Source organism: Mus caroli, unplaced genomic scaffold, assembly GCF_978045245.1.
Source record: "Mus caroli unplaced genomic scaffold, Mus_caroli_1 scaffold_15, whole genome shotgun sequence".
Taxonomy (NCBI): domain Eukaryota; kingdom Metazoa; phylum Chordata; class Mammalia; order Rodentia; family Muridae; genus Mus; species Mus caroli.
In genome coordinates, this window is record NW_028227270.1 from 107488058 (window position 1) to 107512283 (window position 24226).

A 24226-nucleotide genomic window follows, 5' to 3' on the forward strand; every position below is an offset into this window, starting at 1 on the left:
TACTCACGGAAAAGTGTAGCTCTCACTCCTTATCAAAGAAGCTTCTTTTAGCAGCACAGAGAGAGAGCATTTCAGAAAGCCACAGCTAACCAAAATGCACAGAAAAGCTGGCCATTTGGTGCCCAATCCACAACACAACTGTATACCTACAGCTTAGAAAACATTGTGGAACTTAGAGTAGAAAAACTGTAAGAGCCAGAAGACTATGAAGTCTTTGGTAAGATTTTATCTTCTGGATATGAAAGGGAAACTGCACCCCAAAAATTTCAGCACTATGACTACTTAAACAAGATCTGAACAATGACATCAGTTGACATGTCAAAGTTTATGGGAAAAATTAGAGTCCCACCACTGGGTTGCAGGCAATTAACAACTGTTGAAGGAGGTAGAATTAGCCTTCTCCAGACAGAGCCCTTTAAATGGTTATCTGATACCAAGTCAGAGAACATACACATACCAGCAACACTAAACAGACCCAGCAAGTTGCATTTATGTATTACTCACACACATAATTAAAGAAAAACATGGGCATAAATCTAAGAGGGAGCAGTGAGGGGAGACATGGAAAGTGCTAGAGATAGGAAAGAGAGGGAGGAAATGATATAATTATATTTTAATTGATTTTTAAAAATCCTCTGGTCAGGTATGGTGAAACGTGTTTATATCCCCAGCACTAGAGAGGCATATCTCTGTGAGTTTGAGGACCCTGTCTCACACAAACAAAACTTTAAAAAACTCTCTTAATCTTCTGTATTACTAACTCAGTTATCATAGTATAAATGTGGTAAATGTATTAATTAAAGGAGATAAAATGTGACAGAAGAGGGAAACAATTTATTTAAAATAATATAGACATTTAAAAATACTTAAATTATGAAACTATGAAGGTTAAATTTACTAGTGAAGATGAAATGGTTAAAATTTGCTAAGATCATAGGACTCTTGTAAAAATCATCAACACACTGAAAGGCCACATGGGACCTCTGCAAGAACAAGTGGTCTCAACTCCTATGCCATCTCTCCAGTCCCCTTGAATAGTTTTTCGAATTCTAATATGTGCTTTAACTTTTTCAGCCTTATTGAAGCTTAACTCTAAGAAATGATATATTATACATAAAGTATACAACTTGATTGTTTGATATGCATATACACAGTTGAATGTTAAAGTTAGGTAACATACATAAATCCTGATATAGTTGTGCTTGCGGCGTGTGTGTGTGTGTGTGTGTGTGCACGCGTGTGTATGTATGCATGCCTATGTATGTGTATGTGACCAGTATATATATGTATATATATAGTGTATATGTATATTTGAATATTAGCTAGAGAATTATTTTTTCCTTTGTAAACAAGCTTGCTTTGTACAAGTCTGGCCTCAAACGTGTGGCCCTATTGCCCTAGCCTTCCCAAGTATGCACCCCTGGAAACATCCATAGTGCTTTTATTGCTGGGGTTATTTTTTTTTTCTTTTTTTTCTTTTTTTTTTTTTATTACGTATTTTCCTCAATTACATTTCCAATGCTATCCCAAAAGTCCCCCATAACCCCCCCCCACTTCCCTACCCACCCATTCCCATTCTTTTGGCCCTGGCATTCCCCTGTATTGGGGCATATAAAGTTGGCAAGTCCAATGGGCCTCTCTTTCCCGTGATGGCCGACTAGGCCATCTTTTGATACATATGCAGCTAGAGACAAGAGCTTCGGGGTACTGGTTAGTTCATATTGTTGTTCCACCTATAGGGTTGCAGATCCCTTTAGCTCCTTGGGTACTTTCTCTAGCTCCTCCATTGGGAGCCCTGTGATCCATCCAATAGCTGACTGTGAGCATCCACTTCTGTGTTTGTTTGGCCCCGGCATAGTTTCACAAGAGAGAGCTATATCTGGGTCCTTTCAGCAAAATCTTGTAATTGTATGCAATGGTGTCAGCGTTTGGAAGCTGATTATGGGATGGATAATTTTTGTAGGTCTCTTAATGATTCCTCTAGGTATTAGCTTAACACTGGCTTCATGGGATTGCACATTAAAATAACAGTAAGATACCTCCATACATCTAGTAGAATGGTGAAAACAAAATGCAGACAACTCCAGATACTGGAGAAAATGCAGTAAAACCTGAACTACTTATATATAGTGGATGTGGGGGCATATAAAACTGTATAGTCACTCAGAAAAGGCTAAAACTGACATATAGCCCAGGAAATGAGCCTTGAGTGTTTATCCCAGATAATAAAGGCTTATATTCACACAAAATCCTGTACTTGAAGGTTGCTAGGAAGTTTGAAATAACTCTAATTAAAACCAGCTTACATGCACTTCAATAGATAAATGGTTAAATTGACTCTGCTATATCCATATCATGGCACTACTGTCCCATAAAACAAACAAAGCCCCAAGTGAATACATTGCTGATACATTCAAACTAAGCAGGACAACTCTCCAGAGAATTACGCTGAATAAAAATGGCAACAGACTTAATATCATATTTATATATATAAGACACTTTTTACCCCAAGACAGGATCTCACTATGTATTTCTGACTAACCCAGAACTCACTATGTAGACCAGGCTGTTCTCAAACTCACAGAGGTTTGCCTGCCTTTTCCTCCCTAGCACCAGGATTAAAGGTCTGCACCACTACATCTAGCTATTTTTTTTTTTTTTAATGCTGTGTTGCTAGGTTAGTCTGGAATTCTTAGGCTCAGACAGCCCTCCTACCTCAACCTCTGAGTGCCTGGATGACAGGCAAGAATCACTTGTTTCTGGCTGTCTTGTAAAACATTTTAGAAATGACAGAAATACAGAAACAGAGGATAAATTGGGGGTAGGTAAGGGCTGAGGAGGGAGAAAGTGGGTTTGCTCATAAAAAGGCAACAATTCATAATGGGAATGAAATCATCCTCTTTGACCATTTTCATGTCTCCATCCTGAAAGTGACACTGTATTACAATCTTGCAAGATTCCATGGGAAAAACTACATACCAAGTTGCTGGATCTCTGTATTATTTCTAGTAACTGCCTATGAATCTATTGCTTTGTCAAAAGAAAGGTTGAAAAATATTGTTTTGAAATCAATGGCCAACCCAGACTAGCACTTAACACATTAAGAAGTAGAATATTAGTCTCAAACCTAAAGCTCCTTTAATCTGTGGTCATAAAGAAGAGAAAACTCAATGCTGTCTTTAAAAAAGGAAACCTGAGGTGTTTGCCACACCTGGGAGGGCTTTGCCAGAGCACCTGGGGGAGCCATATTGGTTCCCAGATCCCTCAGAGACTGGTCTGCGCAGGTGAGAGTGTGGACGACAGAAGCTAACAGCTTCTGGGACAGGCAGAAGCCACACAGCTTCTGGGGCAGACCACGTTTCAGGCTCCAGACATCCGGGCACCTTCCCTGCCAGAGGAGAGGTGTCTGCCCAGCCTGGGAAGGCATTGCCGGAGAACCTGGGGGAGCCATCTTGGTTCCCTGATCCCTCAGAGACTACACTGTGTAGGTGAGAGTGCCGACTACAGAAGCTACACAGCTTCTGGGACAGGCCCTGTTTCTGGACTTCATCTTCAGCCAGGAGGCAGATCTGAACACCAGATATCTGTGCACCTTCCCTGCAAGAGGAGAGCTTGCCTGCAGAGAGTGCTCTGACTACTGAAACTCAGGAGAGAGCTAGTCACCCAGGTCTGCTGATAGAGGCTAACAGAATCACTGGAGGAACAAACTATAACCAGAGACAACTATAACAACTAACTCCAGAGATTACCAGATGGCGAAAGGCAAAAGTAAGAATCTTACTAACAGAAACCAAGACCACTCACCATCATCAGAACGCAACACTCCCACCTCAGCCAGTCCTGGGCACCCCAACACACCCGAAAAATGAAACCTGGATTTAAAAGCATATCTCATGATGATGGTAGAGGACATCAAGAAGGACTTTAATAACTGGCTTAAAGAAATACAGGAGAATACTGCTAAAGAGGTACAAGTCCTTAAAGAAAACAGGAAAACACAACCAAACAGGTAGAAGTCCTTAAAGAAAAACAGAAAAACACAACCAAACAGGTGATGGAATTGAACAAAAACCATACTAGACCTAAAAAGGGAAGTAGACACAATAAAGAAATCCCAAAGTGAGGCAATGCTAGAGATGGAAACCCTAGGAAAGAAATCTGGAACCACAGATGCAAGCATCAGCAGCAGAATACTGAGGAGATGGAAGAGAGAATCTCAGGTGGAGAAGATTCCATAGAGAACATCGACACAACAATCAAAGAAAATGCAAAATACAAAAAGATCCTAAGTCAAAACATCCAGGAAATCCAGGACACAATGAGAAGACCAAACCTATGGATAATAGGAGTAGATGAGAATGAAAAATTTCAAATTAAAGGGCCAGCAAATATCTTCAACAAAAATTATAGAAGAAAACTTCCTAAACCTAAAGAAAGAGATGCCCATGAACATACAAGAAGCCTACAGAACTCCAAATAGACTGGACCAGAAAAGAAATTCCTCCTGATACATAATAATCAGAACAACAAATGCACTAAATAAAGATAGAATATTAAAAGCAGTAAGGGAAAAAGGTCAAGTAACATATAAAGGCAGGCCTATTAGAATTACACCAGACTTTTCACCAGAGACTATGAAAGCCAGAAGATCCTGGGCAGATGTTATACAGACACTAAGAGAACACAAATGTCAGCCCTGGCTACTATACCCAGCCAAACTTTCAATTACCATAGATGGAGAAACCAAAGTATTCCATGAAAAAACCAAATTCACACATTATCTTTCCACGAATCCAGCCCTTCAAAGGATAATATCAGAAAAGAAAAAAAAAAAAAAAAAGCAATACAAAGACGGAAACCATGTCCTAGAAAAAGCAAGAAAGTAATCCTTCAACAAACCTAAAAGAAGACAGCCACAAGAACAGAATGCCAACTCTAACAACAAAAATAATAGGAAGCAACAATTACTTTTCCTTAATATCTCTTAATATCAATGGACTCAATTCCCCAATAAAAACACATAGACTAACAGACTGGCTACACAAACAGGATCCAACATTTTGCTGCTTACAAGAAACCCATCTCAGGGAAAAAGACAGACACTACCTCAGAGTGAAAGGCTGGAAAACAATTTTCCAAGCAAATGGTCTGAAGAAACAAGCTGCAGTAGCCATTCTAATATCGAATAAAATCGACTTCCAGCCCAAAGTTATCAAAAAAGACAAGGAGGGGCACTTCATACTCAACAAAGGTAGAATCTTCCAATAGGAACTCTCAATTCTGAATATCTATGCTCCAAATGCAAGGGTAGCCACATCCATTAAAGACACTTTAGTAAAAAGCTCAAAGCACACATTGCACCTCACACAATAATAGTGGGAGACTTCAACACACCACTTTTATCAATGGACAGATCGTGGAAACAGAAACTAAATAGGGACACAGTGAAACTAACAGAAGTTATGAAAAATGGATTTAACAGATATCTACAGAACATTTTATCTTAAAACAAAAGGATATACCTTCTTCTCAGCACCTCATGGTACCTTCTCCAAAACTGACCATATAATTGGTCACAAAACAAGCCTCAACAGATACAAAAATATTGAAATTGTCCCATGCATCCTATCAGATCACCATGGACTAAGGCTGATCTTCAATAACAACATAAATAATAGAAAGCCAACATTCACGTGGAAACTGAACAACACTCTTCTCAATGATACCTTGGTCTAGGAAGGAATAAAGAAAGAAATTAAAGACTTTTTAGAGTTTAATGAAAATGAAGCTACAACATACCCAAACTTATGGGACACAATGAAAGCATTTCTAAGAGGAAAACTCATAGCTCTGAGTGCCTCCAAAAAGAAACTAGAGAGAGCACACACTAGCAGCTTGACAACACACCTAAAAGCTCTAGAACAAAAGGAAGCAAATTCATCTAAGAGGAGTAGAAGGCAGGAAATAATCAAACTAAGGGCGAAATCAACCAAGTAGAAACAAGAAGAACAAAAGACAAAAAGGCCACCAACAGATTAGGAAAGGATCTTTACCAATCCCAAATCAGATAGGGGACTAATATCCAATATATATAAAGAACTCAAGAAGGTGGACTGCAGAAAATCAAATAACCCCATTAAAAAATGGGGCTCAGAACTAAACAAAGAATTCTCACCTGAGGAATACCAAATGGCTGAGAAGCACCTGAAAAAATGTTCAGCATCCTTAATCATGAGGGAAATGCAAATCAAAACAACCCTGAGATTCCACCTCACACCAGTCAGAATGGCTAAGATAAAAAATTCAGGTGACAGCAGATGCTGGCGAGGATGTGGAGAAAGAGGAACACTCCTCCCTTGTTGGTGGGATTGCAAGCTTATATAACCACTCTGCAAACCAGTCTGGCGGTTCCTCAGAAAGTTGGACATAGTACTACCGGAGGATCCTGCAATACCTGTCCTGGGCATATATCCAGAAGATGTTCTAACCAGTAAGAAGGACACATGCTCCACTATGTTCATAGCAGCCTTATTTATAATAGCCAGAAGCTGGAAAACCCAGATGTCCCTCAACAGAAGAATGGGTACAGAAAATGTGGTACATTTACACAATGGAGTACTACTCAGCTATTAAAAAGAATGAATTCATGAAATTCCTAGGCAAATGGATGGACCTGGAGTGCATCATCCTGAGTGAGGTAACCCAATCACAAAAGAACTCACATGATATGTACTCACTGATAAGTGGATATTAGCCCAGAAACTTAGAATACCCAATATACAAGATACAATTTGCAAAACACATGAAACTCAAGAACAAAGACCAAAGTGTGGACACTTTGCCCTTTCTTAGAACTGGGAACAAAATACCCATGGAAGGAGTTACAGAGACAAAGTTTGGAGCTGAGACGAAAGGATGGACCACCTAGAGACTGCCATACCCAGGGATCCATCCCATAATCAGCCTCTAAACGCTGACACCATTGCATACACCAGCAAGATTTTGTTGAAACGACCCTGATATAGCTGTCTCTTGTGAGGCTATGCCGGTGCCTGGCAAACACAGAAGTGGATGCTCACAGTCAGCTATTGGATGGAACACAGGGCCCCCAATGGAAGAGCTAGAGAAAGTACCCAAGGAGTTAAAGGGGTCTGCAACCCTATAGGTGGAGTAATATGTACTAACCAGTACCTCCGGAGCTAGTGTCTCTAGCTGCATATGTATCAGAAGATGGCCTAATCGGCCATCATTGGGAAGAGAGGCCCCTTGGTCTTGCAAACTTTATATGCCTCAGTTCGGGGGAACACCAGGGCCAAGAAGTGGGAGTGGGTGGGCAGGGGAGGGTGGGAAGGGTCTGGGGGGACTTTTGGGATAGCATTTGAAATGTAAATGAAGAAAATACCTAATTAAAATAAATAAATAAATAAATAAATAAATGGAACCCTAATCACTTCCATATGATATATTTCCCCTGTGATTCACCACTGAAGGGAGGAGTGGGGTCTAGGATACCTTGGTAAATAATCCTGTTCACAGCTAAGATGGTGAGCCTCTGCAGCCTCTGAGCGAGCTCTGCCTCCGATGCCTGGCTGGGGTGCTCTTGGCTCATCCTCCTCTGCATCATAGAGTGTAGCTCATCGCTGGCCACTGAACGCATCTTCATCAGCAGAGACTCTGTCTGAGCCAGAGGGAATTTTCGAACACCTTCAAGTACATAAATTACCCAATGCCATAGTTAATAATGAGCAATGGACTTATTTACACTAAAATTTTTTGCTTATTGGTTATTAAAAGAAAAACTTTTTATTACAAAATTAACTTACATTAAGGAAAAGAGTATGAGAAATTAGTATCTTTTTCTTTCTCCAAAGAAGTGGAACAGTACTTCTGGATTCAAAGTCTAAAGTAACAGCAAAAAACTAGTAACAGGAGGATACTTATCATTTGTCCAAGTCTTAGTGTTCTGAAAAATCCAAAATATCAGATGGGTACTAGTGGCTTTGATATCTGATAGACTATTTTCACTGTTTCACTTCCTTGTTTTCCAAGATCATCAACAGTCTTAAAGAACTAGATATTTTAGTAAAAGAAGATGATAAATAATAATGGTACTATGTCTGGGTAATTACCATTGAATCTTATAGGTTGGAAAACCATACATAGTGACAAATAAGAAATCAGTCAGTGAGAACGCAGAGATCACAGAGTAGATACAAGCCCAGTGATTTGCCAGCACACTGATTATGGGTGGACACATCATTTGGAAAGCATTTCCTGAGAAACAGCGCCCTGGATGATTGCATGAGGCCGGGGGGCTGTTCCTGCGCTACTGCACCTGCTCTGGCGGGCACCGCACATGTGGTGCATCCAGGAGAGAGCTGGGGGGAGTCTTGACCTAATGGACTGAAGAAGGGCATCGGAAGTTGACCATAGGAACCAAAGTGACGTCTTGGTGGATAAGGAGTAACAGAACCCTTGGCTGGAATTGAACCTTTGTTTTGAATTATAAAAACAAGCATCAATTTCCATAAATGACATTTTTACAAATTATTTGCATCTGACTAAATTATGGCAGGTTTTAATAATTTTTTTTAGATTGTTCACTACTATGTATTTTAAATCAGTTAATAATTTTGGTGACTAGAGTCATCTTTGAGGTAAAGAAGAAACAAAAAATAATTCCTGGAGATATTAAAAATAATATTGTCAGATAATATCCTTAAACATTGAGATAGGTTCATCCTCATATTATCCACAGATTTCTTGTGTATAATCCAATTATAACCCAGGGATGGCAAGGTAGTAGACAGAGTCAGACTCTCATTCTATATTTGTGAACGTGGATGTGGGCTTTGGTACTCATGCTTTAAAGCCACCTGGATCAGAAACAGTCTTGTGTGCTTCTTTTTCTAAGTCCCAGTTTCCTTGTTTATAAGATGTATACTAGAGAACAAAGCAGAGCTTATCTCACAGGAAGAGAGTCATCACTATCTGATACTATAGAAATACATTGCTTTATATGCTTTTATTATTTCCCCTGTTCTATGGAGTCAGGTAAAACAGGAATTTGTACATGGCAGGTACTCGGTAATTATTTAATGGCTGTAAAAATGAATCAAGAACATTATTTTATGAATTAAGGAAAATAATGAATATAAAATACAATGCCTATCTCATTCATCAAAAGAATAAAGAATCATTCTTGTTGGTATTGCTTTTATTGGTTAAATACAAAGTTCATTCGTGTGCTAATTATACCACTCTATCATCTACCCATATGAATGACACTTGCATGAATATGTCACTTCAAATAACACCCTACCACTTCCTCTATCTTCAAGCATTAAAATAACAATTGAGTTTTTTTACTTGAAAAACTGCACACTAATGGCAAAAGTTAGTAAAGCAAAGCAAAAAAGCCAGGGAGGAAGATCCCAGCACACACTACAGGAGCTACCAAACAACGTGTTCCTTAATGTAAAAAGATGTCTATACGGACTAAAAATAGAAGTCCCTTTATAAACAGCTGGTGCAGTATGATACCATTTAGGAAAAAACATCTCTCCATCACTCTACCTTGCCCTATGCCTCTCCCTCTCCCTCTCCCTCTTCTCTCCCCCCTCCCTCCCTCTCTCTCTTTCCCTCCTTCTCTTCCTCCTCCCCCCTCCCCCCTGTGTATGTGTCTCAAAGTATTGAATCTGGTCCTGTTCACTAGGTTGACAGGAACTTGGGACTGGCAAACAGAGTGATGCACATGTGAGGCTGAAGGAAGATTATCCTGGAACACAGCGGTGTCTACGTCCTCTGGGAACTTAAGGATGTAAAACCTAGGTGTAATACTGCTGGAGAAACAAGATTCCTTGTCATGGCAGATAGGAAGCTGCGCACCACACTTAGATCTGAAAAGGGCACATTTTACCTGGGATAAATGACAAGTACAATGGGAGAGTGGTGCAAGAAGAGAGACTTGTCTAGATATTAAACAAGGAAGAATACATAGGGGCAGTAAGTTTAGTCATGTGGATGTTTTATAAGTCACTTTAGCATAACTTAAACACATTATTACATATTTAGAAGTATTTTCCGTGGATGGGCTTTTTTATCACATGGCTTTAAAAATTTGCATTGCATTGAACATACAAAAAGAAAAAAAGAAAATTAGTACAAGGAGAGAAAGGTTTGGACTAAAAAGCCTTAACAACTATGAGAACAAATACAGGAAATCCACTAAGTACTCTCTTCATATATATACATCCAAGTGTGTGCACAACAGCAGCTATAGATAGACACTGAGCAGTACCTGGAGTAACATTACGTTCTTACACACACTCATGCATACCCACTGTACATAGACAAGAGACACGTGTATACATTTATGTGAACATGAACATACATCCTAGGTTTGTGGTGTTTTTATTGTCTTTCTAGTTTATGTTTCTATAAAAGCAGCAACATGTTCTGTGGAAAATGTATCAGCGCTTACTATTTGGTGATACATACAAATCCGCAGTCAGCTCCAACACCATGTGCATTCTGCCTGTCTAAAAGACACCACAGTCTACCTTGATTGCTGCCACAGCCCCCGCCCAGGTTCTGCACTTTGCTTTCTTCAAGTCCATATTCCCCAGAGAAGTCAGAGTCCTCCCTATACAATAGACACCTATCTGATCATATCATGCATCTCCAGAAAACCTTGATGGCTTCCATTAGGATAAAACATGGATAACCTGGGCTACAGGAAACATGTCTCAAAAATATACAAAAATTTGTACTGACCATATGGGAATTTATTTTAACATTATTTTTAAATATAGCTTAGAAATACTAACATCAAGAACCCATGTTCCATTACGATAAAAATTTATGTAGCCTCTTCAGGTACAGTGGTTTCTGCTGAGAGGAAAACGTCCTCAGAGTTTATAATTTTATTATTTATTTATTGCTTTTTTTTATGGGATATTTTCTCTATTTATATTTCTTTTTTTTTTTTAAAAGATTTATTTATTATATGTAAGTACACTGTAGCTGTCTCCAGACACTCCAGAAGAGGGCGCCAGATCTTGTTACGGATGGTTGTGAGCCACCATGTGGTTGTGGGATTTGAACTCTGGACCTTCAGAAGAGCAGTTGGGTGCTCTTACCCACTGAGCCATCTCACCAGCCCCATCTATTTATATTTCAAATGTTATCCCCTTTCCCAGTGTCCCTCCCTCCCAGAAACCCCCTATCACTTCCTCCCGCCTCCTGCTTCTATGAGGGTATTCCTCTAACCACCCACCCATTCCTACCTCCCCACCCTCGATTCCCCTACACTGAGGCATATATCGAGCCTTCATAGGACCAAGGACCTTGTGTTTAATTCCTTGGCTCCTGGAGACAAGAGACTTGATTATGTTAGACCCAGCTGGCCTCAAACTCTGGAAACACACTTGTCTTTGTTTCCCCAGTGCTGAGATTAAAGGCACATGCCTCCATGCTCAGTAAGAAAAATATTTTTAATGTAAATGGCATCAGAATACAGGAAAGTATAGTTATCTTCAATTTATAATTATTAAAGTGGCATTTTGGTACTCACCAGCAATGCTTCTCCGCTTCTGAGGCACTGAATGGTGGTGGGCAGAAGGCGAGTGCACTGGACTTTCAGAGTCATGATTGGCTGTGCTCCTTATAAATTCCAAAGCAGCCTGGAGAACTCTAAGCTGCAGGGCCAAAGCCATATCTAAACCCAAAAGAGACTAGAATGTTTTCAAGCTATCATAATTGTTTAACTCTTTTAACTAAATTTATTTAATATATTATCTAACATCTAAGGCATATAACCTAATATTCAAGCTATAATATTCAATATCTAAACAAAAAGGCCTTAGACACAAGTTAAAATTGTTTCATCAACATGGGTTCTTGATGTTAGTATTTCTAAGCTACATTTAAAAATAATGTTAAAATAAATTCCCATATGGTCAGTACAAATTTTTTTATATTTTTGAGACATGTTTCCTGTAGCCCAGGTTAGCCTGCTATGTAGCTGAAGATGACCTTGAAATTCTGACCACCCTGCTTCCACCTCTTGAATATGTATCACCATATCTAGCTACAACTATAAAAATTTGAATAGAAAAAATGATAAACCCTAAACTTATTTCACTTTAAATGACTGTTTCAAAAACCAACAATTTTGTATAAAGCAAAAGCTTCACTAATCCACATGCTTTCATCCATAAGTCATGCTAGTAATTTCCATTAAAGAAAATTGAAGATCATTATTCTTCAACATATGCCTTTGCATTCTACTTGGTAAAAAAAAAAAAATTACTAGTTTCTGCCAGTGATGTATTGCCAGCTACTAATTACATCAAACCATCAATCACTCTATTTTCAACAATTTAAAGGTTGCTTTAAATTCCATTAATACCAACACATAATTAACTTTAAATCTTCAGTAAAAGAGTTATGAGAAAAATTCCATTAAAATCCATTCTTACTTTGTGTCCTCTTGTTTTTGCTATTATGAAGATATCCAAGAAGTACAATAAGGTCTTCAATCACTCTAAAATACTGTGTGCCTGAGGAACTGCAAGCATGAATTGTAACTGCTATGAAAAGTTGCTGTATATCACATGCGAGCAATTTGTATTCGTTCACAGGAATGCTAAATAAAGTGAGTCCAAAACAAAACAGAAGATACTATAAGCAAAACAGCCAAAAAATTAAGACAAAGAACTGGTTAAACTCTATGCTACCAGCATGCATTGATTTAAGAATTGTTCATGTTTACTCTATACAGTAAGCAATATACCCTGCCCACTAGGAATGTAAATAAGGCACGTTGACTTCTGTTGAAAATACAGTCTTGTAGAGAAAAATACAGGTTAGGAGAGCAACATAAACAACAGCTTGAGATTAACACAAGATACACAGAGAACACTCAGATAGGTTCGTGGTCTACATGAAGGGTGAAGGATAGGGTATAGCAACAATACTAAGGGACAGTGAATCTGAAAGAATCCAGCTATATAAATGAAAGTTATTTTAGAGATTATAAGCGTGAACTTATATTGAAGTTAAATTAAGGATAAACTTGAATATATATTAATCACTTATGAACACATAATGAGTATGAATCAATTACTCTGCCCACAAGCTTAACCTTGATGATCTACTCAGGTTATGACACCAGGCCCAAATATTCTTATATTTAGTTTTTTCAAATAAGTAAGGGTTAGAAATATAACTTTCACAGGGACAACTAACACAGTCCCATACAGGGTCAATCAGGCTAACTTAGTTCTAGGAGAAACTGCTTTCAGAACAAACCTATAGGCACCTTCCCAGTTTTACCAGTTTTATGCACTGCACTGCAATCAAGTCTAAATGTCCTGAGGAAACATAATACCTCATGTTTCTAGTTTTATTAAACATAAGCACATGAACCCTACAAACAATAAGTGCCCAATTAAAGCTGAACTTAGTGAGTATAAGGAGTCTGCCTTTGCCCCAGACAATCACTGATATGCTCTGAACTCTACAAAAATATTGACAGCATTCAGTGCTTTGGCATACAACAAGATGGTGCATCTTAAGATTCACATTTTAATAGGACGCTAATAAAAATTGTTAAACTATACATCAGATGTGAAGACACCAAAAATACAAAATCTAATTATTTTTCAAAGCTTTTAACTCGAGAGGCAGCTCTTAACCCTTTGCCAGTGTACTTTTGACTACTAGAGATTACTTTGTATTAGCAGTGCTACTCTATTCTCTATTGCTATAAACTGCTCATGGAGGCAGTAGTACATCAGCAAGTGAGTTCACTGAGAGGCCACAGAGTCCTCCGCTGTTTCTGAGCTCCTTGTGGATCAGTGAGTAGCCCTATCTAATCTCTTCCTGGTGGGGGTTTAACTACAGAGACAACTGTGGAAGCTTGATAAACATCAGAGAGTAGCCTTATTGTCTTCAATTCTAAGTACCCCAAACCGGGTTATATGAGCATCCTATTCTTAGTCAAACATTATTCAAAGTGATGAAAAACATGCCATCTCCAACTTAATTTAATTCTGTGGGAAAGAAATTCTTTGAAAGCATTACAAAAAACCCCCAACTCTTTAAGGTAACCTATTAACTATTTCCCCTTCTAACAATCTTATCAGATGTAATTTTAATTAACAGTTTAAAACTTACTTCTTTTCTAATCCATTCAGGGCTGCTACTGTATTACATAAGACATAGAGTAGACCATTGTCCAATAGCATGTCTGCTACCTTGGAACAAGAGTTTAAAACTTGCAGAAGAAGTAAAAGAGCATTGTGCAAGAGTATATTGTCATAGAGAGAGGTCTCTATTAGTCCCAGAATTGGAATGACAGACCACTTCTGGAACAGTTCCATGTGTTTCACTTCCTCCAGATCAAATCTATAATAAATAGGACACAGTGAAAAGCGTGTTAGGAGTAGTCAATCACAAACTGGGAATAAATGCTTGATACCTCAAGCTGTTTTTTAAATCTAATATTGAAATTATCAAAAAACAGTGTTGAGAAAAAGAATTCTTAATTACAAAAAGATTACAGTTTACAATAAGACAAAATCTAAGATAAATGCATAAACACTTAGGTGACATACATATACAATTTCATGACTTCAGGGGACTCATTTGAACGCATCCATTGGCAATCTTGTGTCCAAAAAATGCCTGCTGTGTGGGACTATAACAAGTGTAAAGGAAAATTATTAGTTTACAAACTATCTTAGTGACAGTGAGCTAGTAAAAATAGCTATCAAAAATGAACAAACCTCTCACTCCTGACCTAAAACTACCTGCCTCCGTGGTGTAGCAGTTTAAGTATTTTGTGGAGACATGCACACATAAGGGCCTGGATTTGATTGATCACCAGCAATACACACACATACATAAAATGAACACAGTAAATAATTTAAGTCCACCAAGGTCTGAATGGGTCTACCACACCAAAGATGTATATATTTTTCTCTATCAAACAGAAAAAAAACTGTTAGTTTCAGTGAATTTTTTCTTTTATCTTTGTACATATTGTTAATCCTTAAGAATTATTACAAAGTCAAATCTAAGGAATCAGGAACACATTCAGGAATTCCGAGAGAAGGCTCTAAGGGACCTAGGATGTCTCGGACAGGTCACAAATACCACATCACTGAGATTACAGGGGTCACCTTTCTTTCAGGTAGCTTCTCATGTTAGTGCTACATGTCAAATCTTCTCTGTCACCTTCATTTTCTACTGCAGTTATTATTAGTTTCCAGTTTCTAAGTAGTGAATAAAGTACAGAGGAAGAAGTAATAAGAGAAAGAACATCATATGTAAAATAACAAATCAATTCTCTGGGAAATGATTTATAGCAGACCTTTTCTGAGATCCAAAATAGTCACTAAATTATATACTTAAGACAAAGGATCTGAATTGTGGTGTAGAGAACTCACTCTTCATCCAGGCCAATCGGTCGACCAAAGAACATTTCAACAAAGCACTCCAACAACTCCTGAGTCCCCCTATGAAGATACAACTGGTTGGCTAATAAGGAAAAGCCACGGTTCTTCAGAAACTTGTCCTTTTGCTCCTTTGATGCTCTATTAATGTATGCATGTAACAGCTAAAGAAACAAATAGACGTTAACATTTAGTATATACAACTCAAACTGTATATAATTCTTATATTTGTAAGCTATTACCTTTTATTCACATACACAGACGCTTACAGAGAAAGCTAAAAACCATGTCACCCGCATAAAGAAATTAACTAGCACCTCTATGCTATTGGTGATTCTAAAGGAAGCTATCCATATTGAATATTCATTTATTTGTCAGTATACTTAGTATGTACAACATATGGACAAATGTAAATAGTTATACTTTACATTAGAGATTAAAAACAAGTGTACAAATAGATTTAAAAGGAAGACAATATATGAATATATACATATATGAGTAAATAAAGAGTATGGCTAGAGGGAAGTAATCTGACATGGCAATCAGGGAAGGCCTCTTTAAAAAGGAGATAACTGAGCTGAGACTGAAATGTTCAAAAATTGATACTACACGGCAGGAAAGAATTCCAATAAACTACATGATTCTTATAATTTTTGTAAAATAGACTTTACTGGTAAATTGATATAAATCAATATATGAGAAAGACTTAAGATTAAATTGAATACTACACGCAAAATGCCAGTATGAAATAGCAAAACTTAGAGTGCTACTTTAAATAACTTTATTTTAACTTTTATTTTATGTATATGGATGTCTTATCTGCATTTATATCTATAAACTGTGTTTCTGGTGCCTGCAGAGGCCAGGAAAGGGTATCAGATGCCCTAGAACTGAAATTGCAGATGATTGTGGGCCACTATATAGGTGCTGAGAATTGAACCTTGGTCCCCTATAAGAGCAGCCCAATGCTCTCAACTACTAAGCCATCTCTTCAAGCCCAATAGTTCACTATCATTAAATATGAAATAAGCTTTAAGTCTTAACATATACTAAACAAATTACATACATACTCATATATTCCTGATGAAAACATCACTTATTAGTTCCTGCCCTTACTTTAATTACTCCTTGCTGGATAGCAGGTGATGGGTGGTTAACAAGGACTAGAAGAATATCTGCTTGAATAATCCTGTCCATCACATCTTCAAGCATAGCATCAGGCAGGACAAGAAGAATCCCACTTAAGAGTTCATATAATCCACAGCAGATAGGTATCAGACAGTCTTCAATGGCACTGTGACAGAAACCAGAAAAGTCTTACTAACACAGCATCAAAAAGAAAGGCATATGAACAATACCCTAGGAGCTGCAATGAGTAGTAACTTTAACATGGCAAGACAAATGCTCAAAAGGTTTAAAAATGTTTCCTAATTTAAACATGATTAACAAACTTGCCTTTTAAGACAAAGGTTTTTCTAGCAGACAATATACTAAAATACAGTATTCATGACCGACCACATATGCTACTTAGACTATTTGGAGTTAAATATCCAGGTCCTGCACGACTCCAAGGTAAGGCCACAGCCCAGCATGGAGGAAGGAGGCGCTTATGAGTCTCCACCCCAACTAAGCATGTATGGACAGCCAATGGCTTCTGAGGGAAGGTCAGGTGTTTTTAAAAGGTGTGGCCCATAGCAGGGTGACCACTCTCCAGTGGATGGCAACATACTTATGAGTATATATGCTGCACAAATTGGACATGGTGGATTGTTCAGAAAAACCAGAGAGAGAACATGAAGTGGGGAGCACGGGTAAAGATAAGATAGAGAACAGAAGTGTATCTTGGAGGTGTTGGGAGGTGTAAGAAATTCTCAAAGAATTAACAAATAAAATATATTTAGAAAAAACAATCCAGGCTCTCAGTTGCTCTTGCTGCATTTCAAATGTCCCACAGTGAGCACTTCATTACCACAGAAAGTTTCATCACGCAAGATCCCAGACATTACCTAAAAACATCAATCTGATGACTCCTCTGAACTTAGGATTTTCCTGTCTAATAAACCACAGGAGAGATTTTCCTTACAGAATTATCTGGCTTTGGGGGGGGGTATAGATTTCAGTGTTATCTAACAATGAAATAAGTGAGAAGGAATCTTCCTGCTTGGTATTACTGTAATATGATCAGAAGTGGCATAATGAAGACATTTCTAGTGCAGGGATTCTGAGGCTAGAAAACATGAGTACCTGTGGGTGCTTGTGGCTCGGTTGTAGCTTGCCTCATAAGCAGGAGAAAAGGTAAAGTTTTCCCAGTCATCAGCATTCCTATCAACAAGACTTGGCCACCTGCTAGCAACTGCAGATCCATTCTGAGAGGGAAACGCAAGCCCAAGGCTTGCGACAGTGCTTTGGCTTCGCTGGAATGAGGCCAGTCCCTTGAGGTTGTCAGGTCGACGTGGGTAAGACTCATCCCCAGGACTGTCATCATCTGATCTGGGCTCTGTTCCCACATCTTTGTGATCTACTCTGGCCCTGGGGAACCTCGGTGATCCTCTGGAAACCCCACTGGCAGAGGCCTGGACTGCAAGAAGAGCCTCCATTTCACAAACAGTCTTTGCAGACTCACAGCTGCTGATGAATGCTTCCTCTTTGCTTGTTTTCAGTGGGTAGGGTCTTCCTAAAAGATTCTGTTTCTCTGGGTTGGCATCTGCAATATTTTGTAACTTGTCAATACTAAAACCCAAACTTCCAGCCAGTTTTTGTGCTCGTATTAGTGGTAAGTAAGTAGGAAATGCTGGTAGACTTCTAGATCGAACCATCTGAGCAGCCATCCGCTGTGGAACAATATTGGAAGAACTGGTTCCTAGTGAATGTAGACAGAAAATAGTACTTAAAAGTCTACTAAACAAATCAACAAGACAGATAAACTCTTAACCAGACTAACCAGAGGGCACAGACTATCCAAATCAATAAAGTCAGAAATGAAAAGGGAGACAGAACAACGAAGTATACCTTAAAATAACTACTCTGTTTGCTGAACATCAACAGTTGAAGGTATTAAAATCATGTTCTACAAACATCATGGAAATATTATTGATAATTTTTCTCCCTGTGCTTAAAATTAGCATTTTCTTAATGTTTAACTTCAAAGAGTTTTTGCTATTTTGAAAAATTCTAAATATACTTACTGATAAAATAATTTCTCTTCTAGAAACACTGATAACCTTTTTTAAGTAAACTGATTGCTAGACAATGTACAGAGATATGTAATGCATTTTAAATACTCTCTCGATATGTCAAGTGGTATATAAGGGTCATATAAGGGCTTCTGAATAATGATTCATTTTTAATATTTTATGCTCTTTTACTATGCTTAACTCCCAAAGAATATTTTGTATGTTTTGAAACAATTTAGTATTCAACATTAGATATAGGATCCTCAGTTATGGATAGTATTAAATATTCATTAATGATATTTTTAGGGTACGAAAGGATATGAATATAAGAGCTGAACAAATTTTTATGTATTATTCTCAAAATACTCAATATTATTAATATGCGTGATGTATAAAATGCATTTAAATAATAAAAAATTAAGAAAAAAATCTGCTAAACAGCACCACTTCTCTTCTAAAGTCACAACCATGCCACAGCCCACCTTGCCTTGCACTACTCAAGAATTATAGATGATAATTTTCCTAGCCAAAAAAAATGCTTAAAATTTGTATGTGCCCAAACTACTTTTCTTTTAACTACATTTTATTAAGCTTTCAAAGATATGTGCTTTCCTGTTTCATTAGTAAAGTACTGATGGTGCAGCTTGAAGTCATTAGGATTAATGGTTCAGAAATTAGGTAAATTACGGTGCAATTTAATTTCCTTAGGCCAGAGACAGGGTACAAACAAGACAAAGTGAAAAGAGCTCAGGCTTTGCAAGAAGACATGACTAATTCAAATAAAAGTTCTGTTAGTTCAGAGGTCACAGGGAAATCAGTGAATTACTATATAAGTGGTAGTTTCTGAAAATGTACGATAAGAGTTCAAAAATGTCAACTCTGCAGAGAGTTTTTAAGGATGAAGAGAACTCATGTGTGTGATACAGTGATACTGTGCCTGGACTGTAACAGGTGCTTAGTAAAAGCTGGTACTTGTCATTATTCGACAGTCGGCCCTCAGACTATTTCTGTTCTTTCTCCTCTGTTTCTGCAGTTCTTACTAAGGAGAGATAACCAGCCCTCGTCTTCATAGCTCTCCAATGTAATGTGAGAACACTATGCTAAGGAGGCCAGAAAAGTCCCTTATGAGCATACGACAAATTACCCCAAACGTGGCTGTGAACCAGCAGCAATGGAGCAGCAGCACCAGGCCAATAGCTAAGAATTGATATCCTCAGGCTCTGGCCTAACCCCTCTCTTCAAGGATACAAGCTAGAATAAAGAGGCACACAGCAACCAGTGTTTGAATGACATTCTCAGGTTCCTGTGTGCATGTTCACGTTTTATAACTATGATAGTGTAAATAGCTTCTGAAAGAACTATTCTAGAGGTAAAGCTTTGTGCCGATAAAACAGATCCACAGCTTGGAACTCTTTCCTAGTTATTTCTTGATTTTGTCTGGCAGGCGAAAGTTACTAAAAGATTGTTCAAATAATCCAGAAAAATGGGGCACGACTATATTTGAAAATAATTCAGAATCATACAATTTTTAAAAATATATTTCCTATAAAATACTAGATGGAACTAACTAAAACATAGCCTTAAAATATTATAATAAATGACTATTAAAACAAACTACACTAGATGTAGGGTTGGTAAAGTTTTGCTGAGTCTGTAGGTTCCTGTTTTGTCCTATGGCAGTGTCCTTTGCCTTACAGAAGCTTTTCAGCTTCATGAGCCCCCATTTGTCAATTGTTGATCTTAGAGCCTGAGCCATTGGTGTTCTGTTCAGGAAATTTCCCCTGTGCCAAAGTGTTCCAGGCTCTTTCCCAATTTCTCTTCTATTAGATTCAGACAGAAAAACTGAAATGCTTTAGAAAATAAACACAATTGGGGGGCTGGTGAGATGGCTCAGCGGGTAAGAGCAGTGACTGCTCTTCTGAAGGTCCTGAGTTCAAATCCCAGCAACCACATGGTGGCTCACAACCATCCATAGTGAGATCTGACGCCCTCTTCTGGTCTGTCTGAAGACAGCTACAGTGTACTTACATATAAGAATAAATAAAATCTTAAAAAAAAAAAAAAAGAAAGAAAAGAAACACAATTGGAGATTAACACCCATACATCTTGTCCTGCTTTTCTGTAGATCTACTTTGCCTCCAAGACTTAATAGATGTTTATAGTAGAGTAGAAGATAAGGCTGTCCTGACGATAAAGAGGACAGCTGCTGGGATGAGAAACACGTAGGGCCAGTTCATGTCCAGGAAATCTACACACACTATGTACTCTATTAAGAATAACTAAGAAAATAGGAAATTACTATTGAGTTTAAAGACTTAAATACTCAGTCTATGGAGAAAGAAAAGAGAATTATCTCTGTTCACACAGCAATGATGGGGCAAGCATTTAAAGCAGTGAAGCTGGCTGGCTGGGAACCACAATTAGGCTTTTCAAGTCAACAGCCACAGGCTCAGATACTGAAGACAGCATCAAAGAAACTGCTGCATTTCTGGCTAATACCATAGCAGTCCAGGGAACTGGGGCAGTGTCGGAGAAGCCACAGACAGGAGGTTGTTAGGGTGGTCCAAAGGGATGACTGCCTCCTCTTCTAGCTACCAGAACTTCCAAGTGGATCTTCTTTCTAGAAGGAGGGCTAAAATCCCTTCTCCCACATTCCCCTCTCACACTTATGTCCTGAATATGTGTGTGTGTGTGTGTGTGTGTGTGTGTGTGTAAACACAAATTCATTTTGACAGATAAAATTGGATTCTTTAAATATACTTTGGGCTAGATACCGTTATGTTATACTGCTACAATAAGCACAATTTAATATCCATGAATATTCATAACTGAAATAATATGAGCGGTAGTTTAGTAGTTGCTATTATTACCTTCAGGAGGAGCTGCAGTAAAGGCAGATGGGCTTATTACCAGGAATCCAGGGCTGGGGAAGGCTTGCCCTCCGCTGCTAGAATGCCTCAGGTACACGAGTGACTGCACTTTCTCCTGAAAGATCTTGCCGTCTGGAATTCAAAGTGGTTTTCAGATAGCAAAACTTTAAATAGGGTAAAACAATAACAACAACAAAAACCTTTAAAAGTAAATCATTATACATGAATTTTGACAAAAAATGTTCAAAAAGAAACAAATAAGGCCTGCTCCAAATATAGTATCAAATATAATAGTATATAAGTAGTCCCTTTATAATTTCTCACTTTGGATTTGGTGACTGTTAACTTCTACATTCTTTGAACTCCAACTGTCTTAACAATTATTTCTGTGGTTTCACATTTTACAGTTTCCCTTTACTGTGTAATTCTGATCTCTCAAAAATAGACTGTTTACCTGTTTATTCCTTGAATAAGAATTATGTCGTGTGCCTATATATTAAATTCTTAAAGTTTAATTTATGTGTATGTATATTAGCTCTCACATGTATACCTAGAACCTGCAATGGTCAAAAGAAGGTATCAGATCCCTTGGAGCTAGAGTTATAGGCAGTAGTAGGTAGGTGCTGGAATCTGAACTTAGACCCTCTGAAAGAGCAAGTGCTCTTAGCTACTGAGCCATCTCTCCGATCTGTGTCTTATATTTTTATGAATTCTCTTCAGTATATGATATGAATCCTAAGTAATACTTTCTTTCAGTTTAATCATCCTTTTCAGGTTCATACTGAAATTTTCCATCTTAACTTTTTAAATGTACCATCAACATACAACTACATTATCTTTTTGCTCTCATTCACCCCTGTTTATTCTCTGGATATATCTAGCAACTCACTGCCTTTTATCCACCAACACACAATTAGGGCTTTTCCCAGCACAGACAGACCATTCAGTAAATATCAAAACAAATATGGATTGGCAGGAAAAAGACAGGAGTAGAAATGGCTACAATCTAACAATGATCTTACTCACCTATGTGCAAAGAGAAGTAGAAGTTTGTGGGATTGTGACAAACATAAGTATTAGTAGGAGGGTGTACAGCTAACAGGAAATTGAAAATAACTGTCAATAATTCCAAGTCTGGAGGAGAACCAAGGACTTCTGCAATGATTTTCACAAATGATCTACAAACTTCTCGGGGCATGGATGTAAGCTGCCCCTCTCTGTGTTCCTGTAAAAATAAAAGCCAAAATCTCTTTAGATTTAAAGAACTGTCAGCTAATATTTTTTTTATTTAAACAAGATAGTCCTTTAAAAGTCATTATGATTAGTGTTGGAGGTGCATATGTAGAGGTCAGAAGACACCTTTGTGGAGTTGGTTCTCTTCTGCTTTAATGTAGTTCTGCAGATCGGAGTCATCAGGCCTATACGGCAAGCACCCTACCTGCCAAGTCATCTCACTGATATTCTTCTTAAGATAGAAGATTGTTGGTTTACTACTCTAGTCTAACCATATTTAACATTAATTTGAAGTACTACTTTTCAACCCCAGTGATTTTTGCCATTAAAAATTAATTACAAGTGATGGCAGTTTAATTCTAGCCCTCTTAATTTAGTTAACTGAGCCAAGTTACACTGCAGAATTCAAGTGTGCAATGTGGCCCCACACTTACATTAACATTGCTATTCTGTCTCTTTGTCTATATGAATATGCTAACACTAGTATGTATGCTCATTTTACAAATTCAATGACACCACAGAGAAACCCAATCTTGTAAAACAATAACAAAAAGTTTTTTTTTTCAAAGATACAAACTCTTAGAACAGCCTCTCAGACACTAAGCCATCTTCTAATTCAAAACGCTGTAGACCAGAACAGCTTTAGATTTCAGGTTTTTGGATTTGGAGGATATTTGTACAGACTTTATAGATGAGTATCTGAAAACCCCAAATCAGAAATGTTCCAAACTGAAGTTTTTTAAAGTGCATAAAGCCATAAAAATCTTAGTTCTTTTAATACTAGCATCACTGTTAGTACTATTATCCACTATGGCTACTAGATCTGCATGAACCTCTTGTAATACAGCAAACAAGTTACAGAATATCCTGTGCCCCAGCTTACAGAGTCCTTTCTCACAGTGGTTATTACAGTGGGCTGATCTTTCACTTCCAGAATATAGGCTTAAATGGCTATTTGACTAGCTTGAACCACACAAAGAAACAAATAATTGTACAACTATGACCAAACACAGGCCCCCAGCTTCTTTGTGCTGTGTTTCCAACTGCTTGGATTATAGAACTTAGTAGGATGTCACACCTTCCTAAAAATAGAGGCTGTCATAACTTGTTTAGTCCTTAAACTCCATCTCCTCAGTAATTAACCTCCTGATTAAGGGCACAGAATATAAAACTGCCTTGTCTTCTGTCTCCATATGTCCAAATATGACACATAATTGTCCCTCCACTCCATTTACTGTTATGTACTGCGGAATCAGAGGACTTAAAGGGGAGCTGTTAATTTTGAGACAATTTAGTCATCAGATCACACAGACCTCTTTGGGGTATTGTCACAGTATTTGGATTTTAATGTAGCCTCCCATAAGCCTGAAGCAGGCTGAGCCAGAACTTGACCTTGCTGCCACTAAGGAGATTATCTAGGGTGGAGCCTTCCTCCCTAGACCACTCTATTGTTCTGCCACTGCTGCTGTTCCTCTTCAAGATACTGCTA

The 24226-nt window shown here is 38.0% G+C and overlaps 1 protein-coding gene across 3 annotated transcripts in view; it reads right to left on the bottom strand.

The window, feature by feature from the left end:
• Positions 1-24226, bottom strand: part of Lyst (lysosomal trafficking regulator) — a 175270-nt gene that overhangs the window by 71544 nt on the left and 79500 nt on the right. For 2 of the 3 annotated variants that reach the window (XM_029468643.2, XM_029468642.2), the window contains exons 21-30: positions 22531-22729; positions 21505-21636; positions 17706-18321; positions 16578-16755; positions 15456-15625; positions 14182-14412; positions 12483-12649; positions 11576-11719; positions 8336-8491; positions 7513-7704 (exon numbers count right to left, since the gene is read on the bottom strand). In XM_029468643.2, the coding sequence (XP_029324503.1) occupies positions 7513-7704; positions 8336-8491; positions 11576-11719; positions 12483-12649; positions 14182-14412; positions 15456-15625; positions 16578-16755; positions 17706-18321; positions 21505-21636; positions 22531-22729 (2185 nt within the window). The remainder of the gene's footprint in view (positions 1-7512; positions 7705-8335; positions 8492-11575; positions 11720-12482; positions 12650-14181; positions 14413-15455; positions 15626-16577; positions 16756-17705; positions 18322-21504; positions 21637-22530; positions 22730-24226) is intronic. The other variant, XM_021180035.3, reaches the window with a different exon arrangement.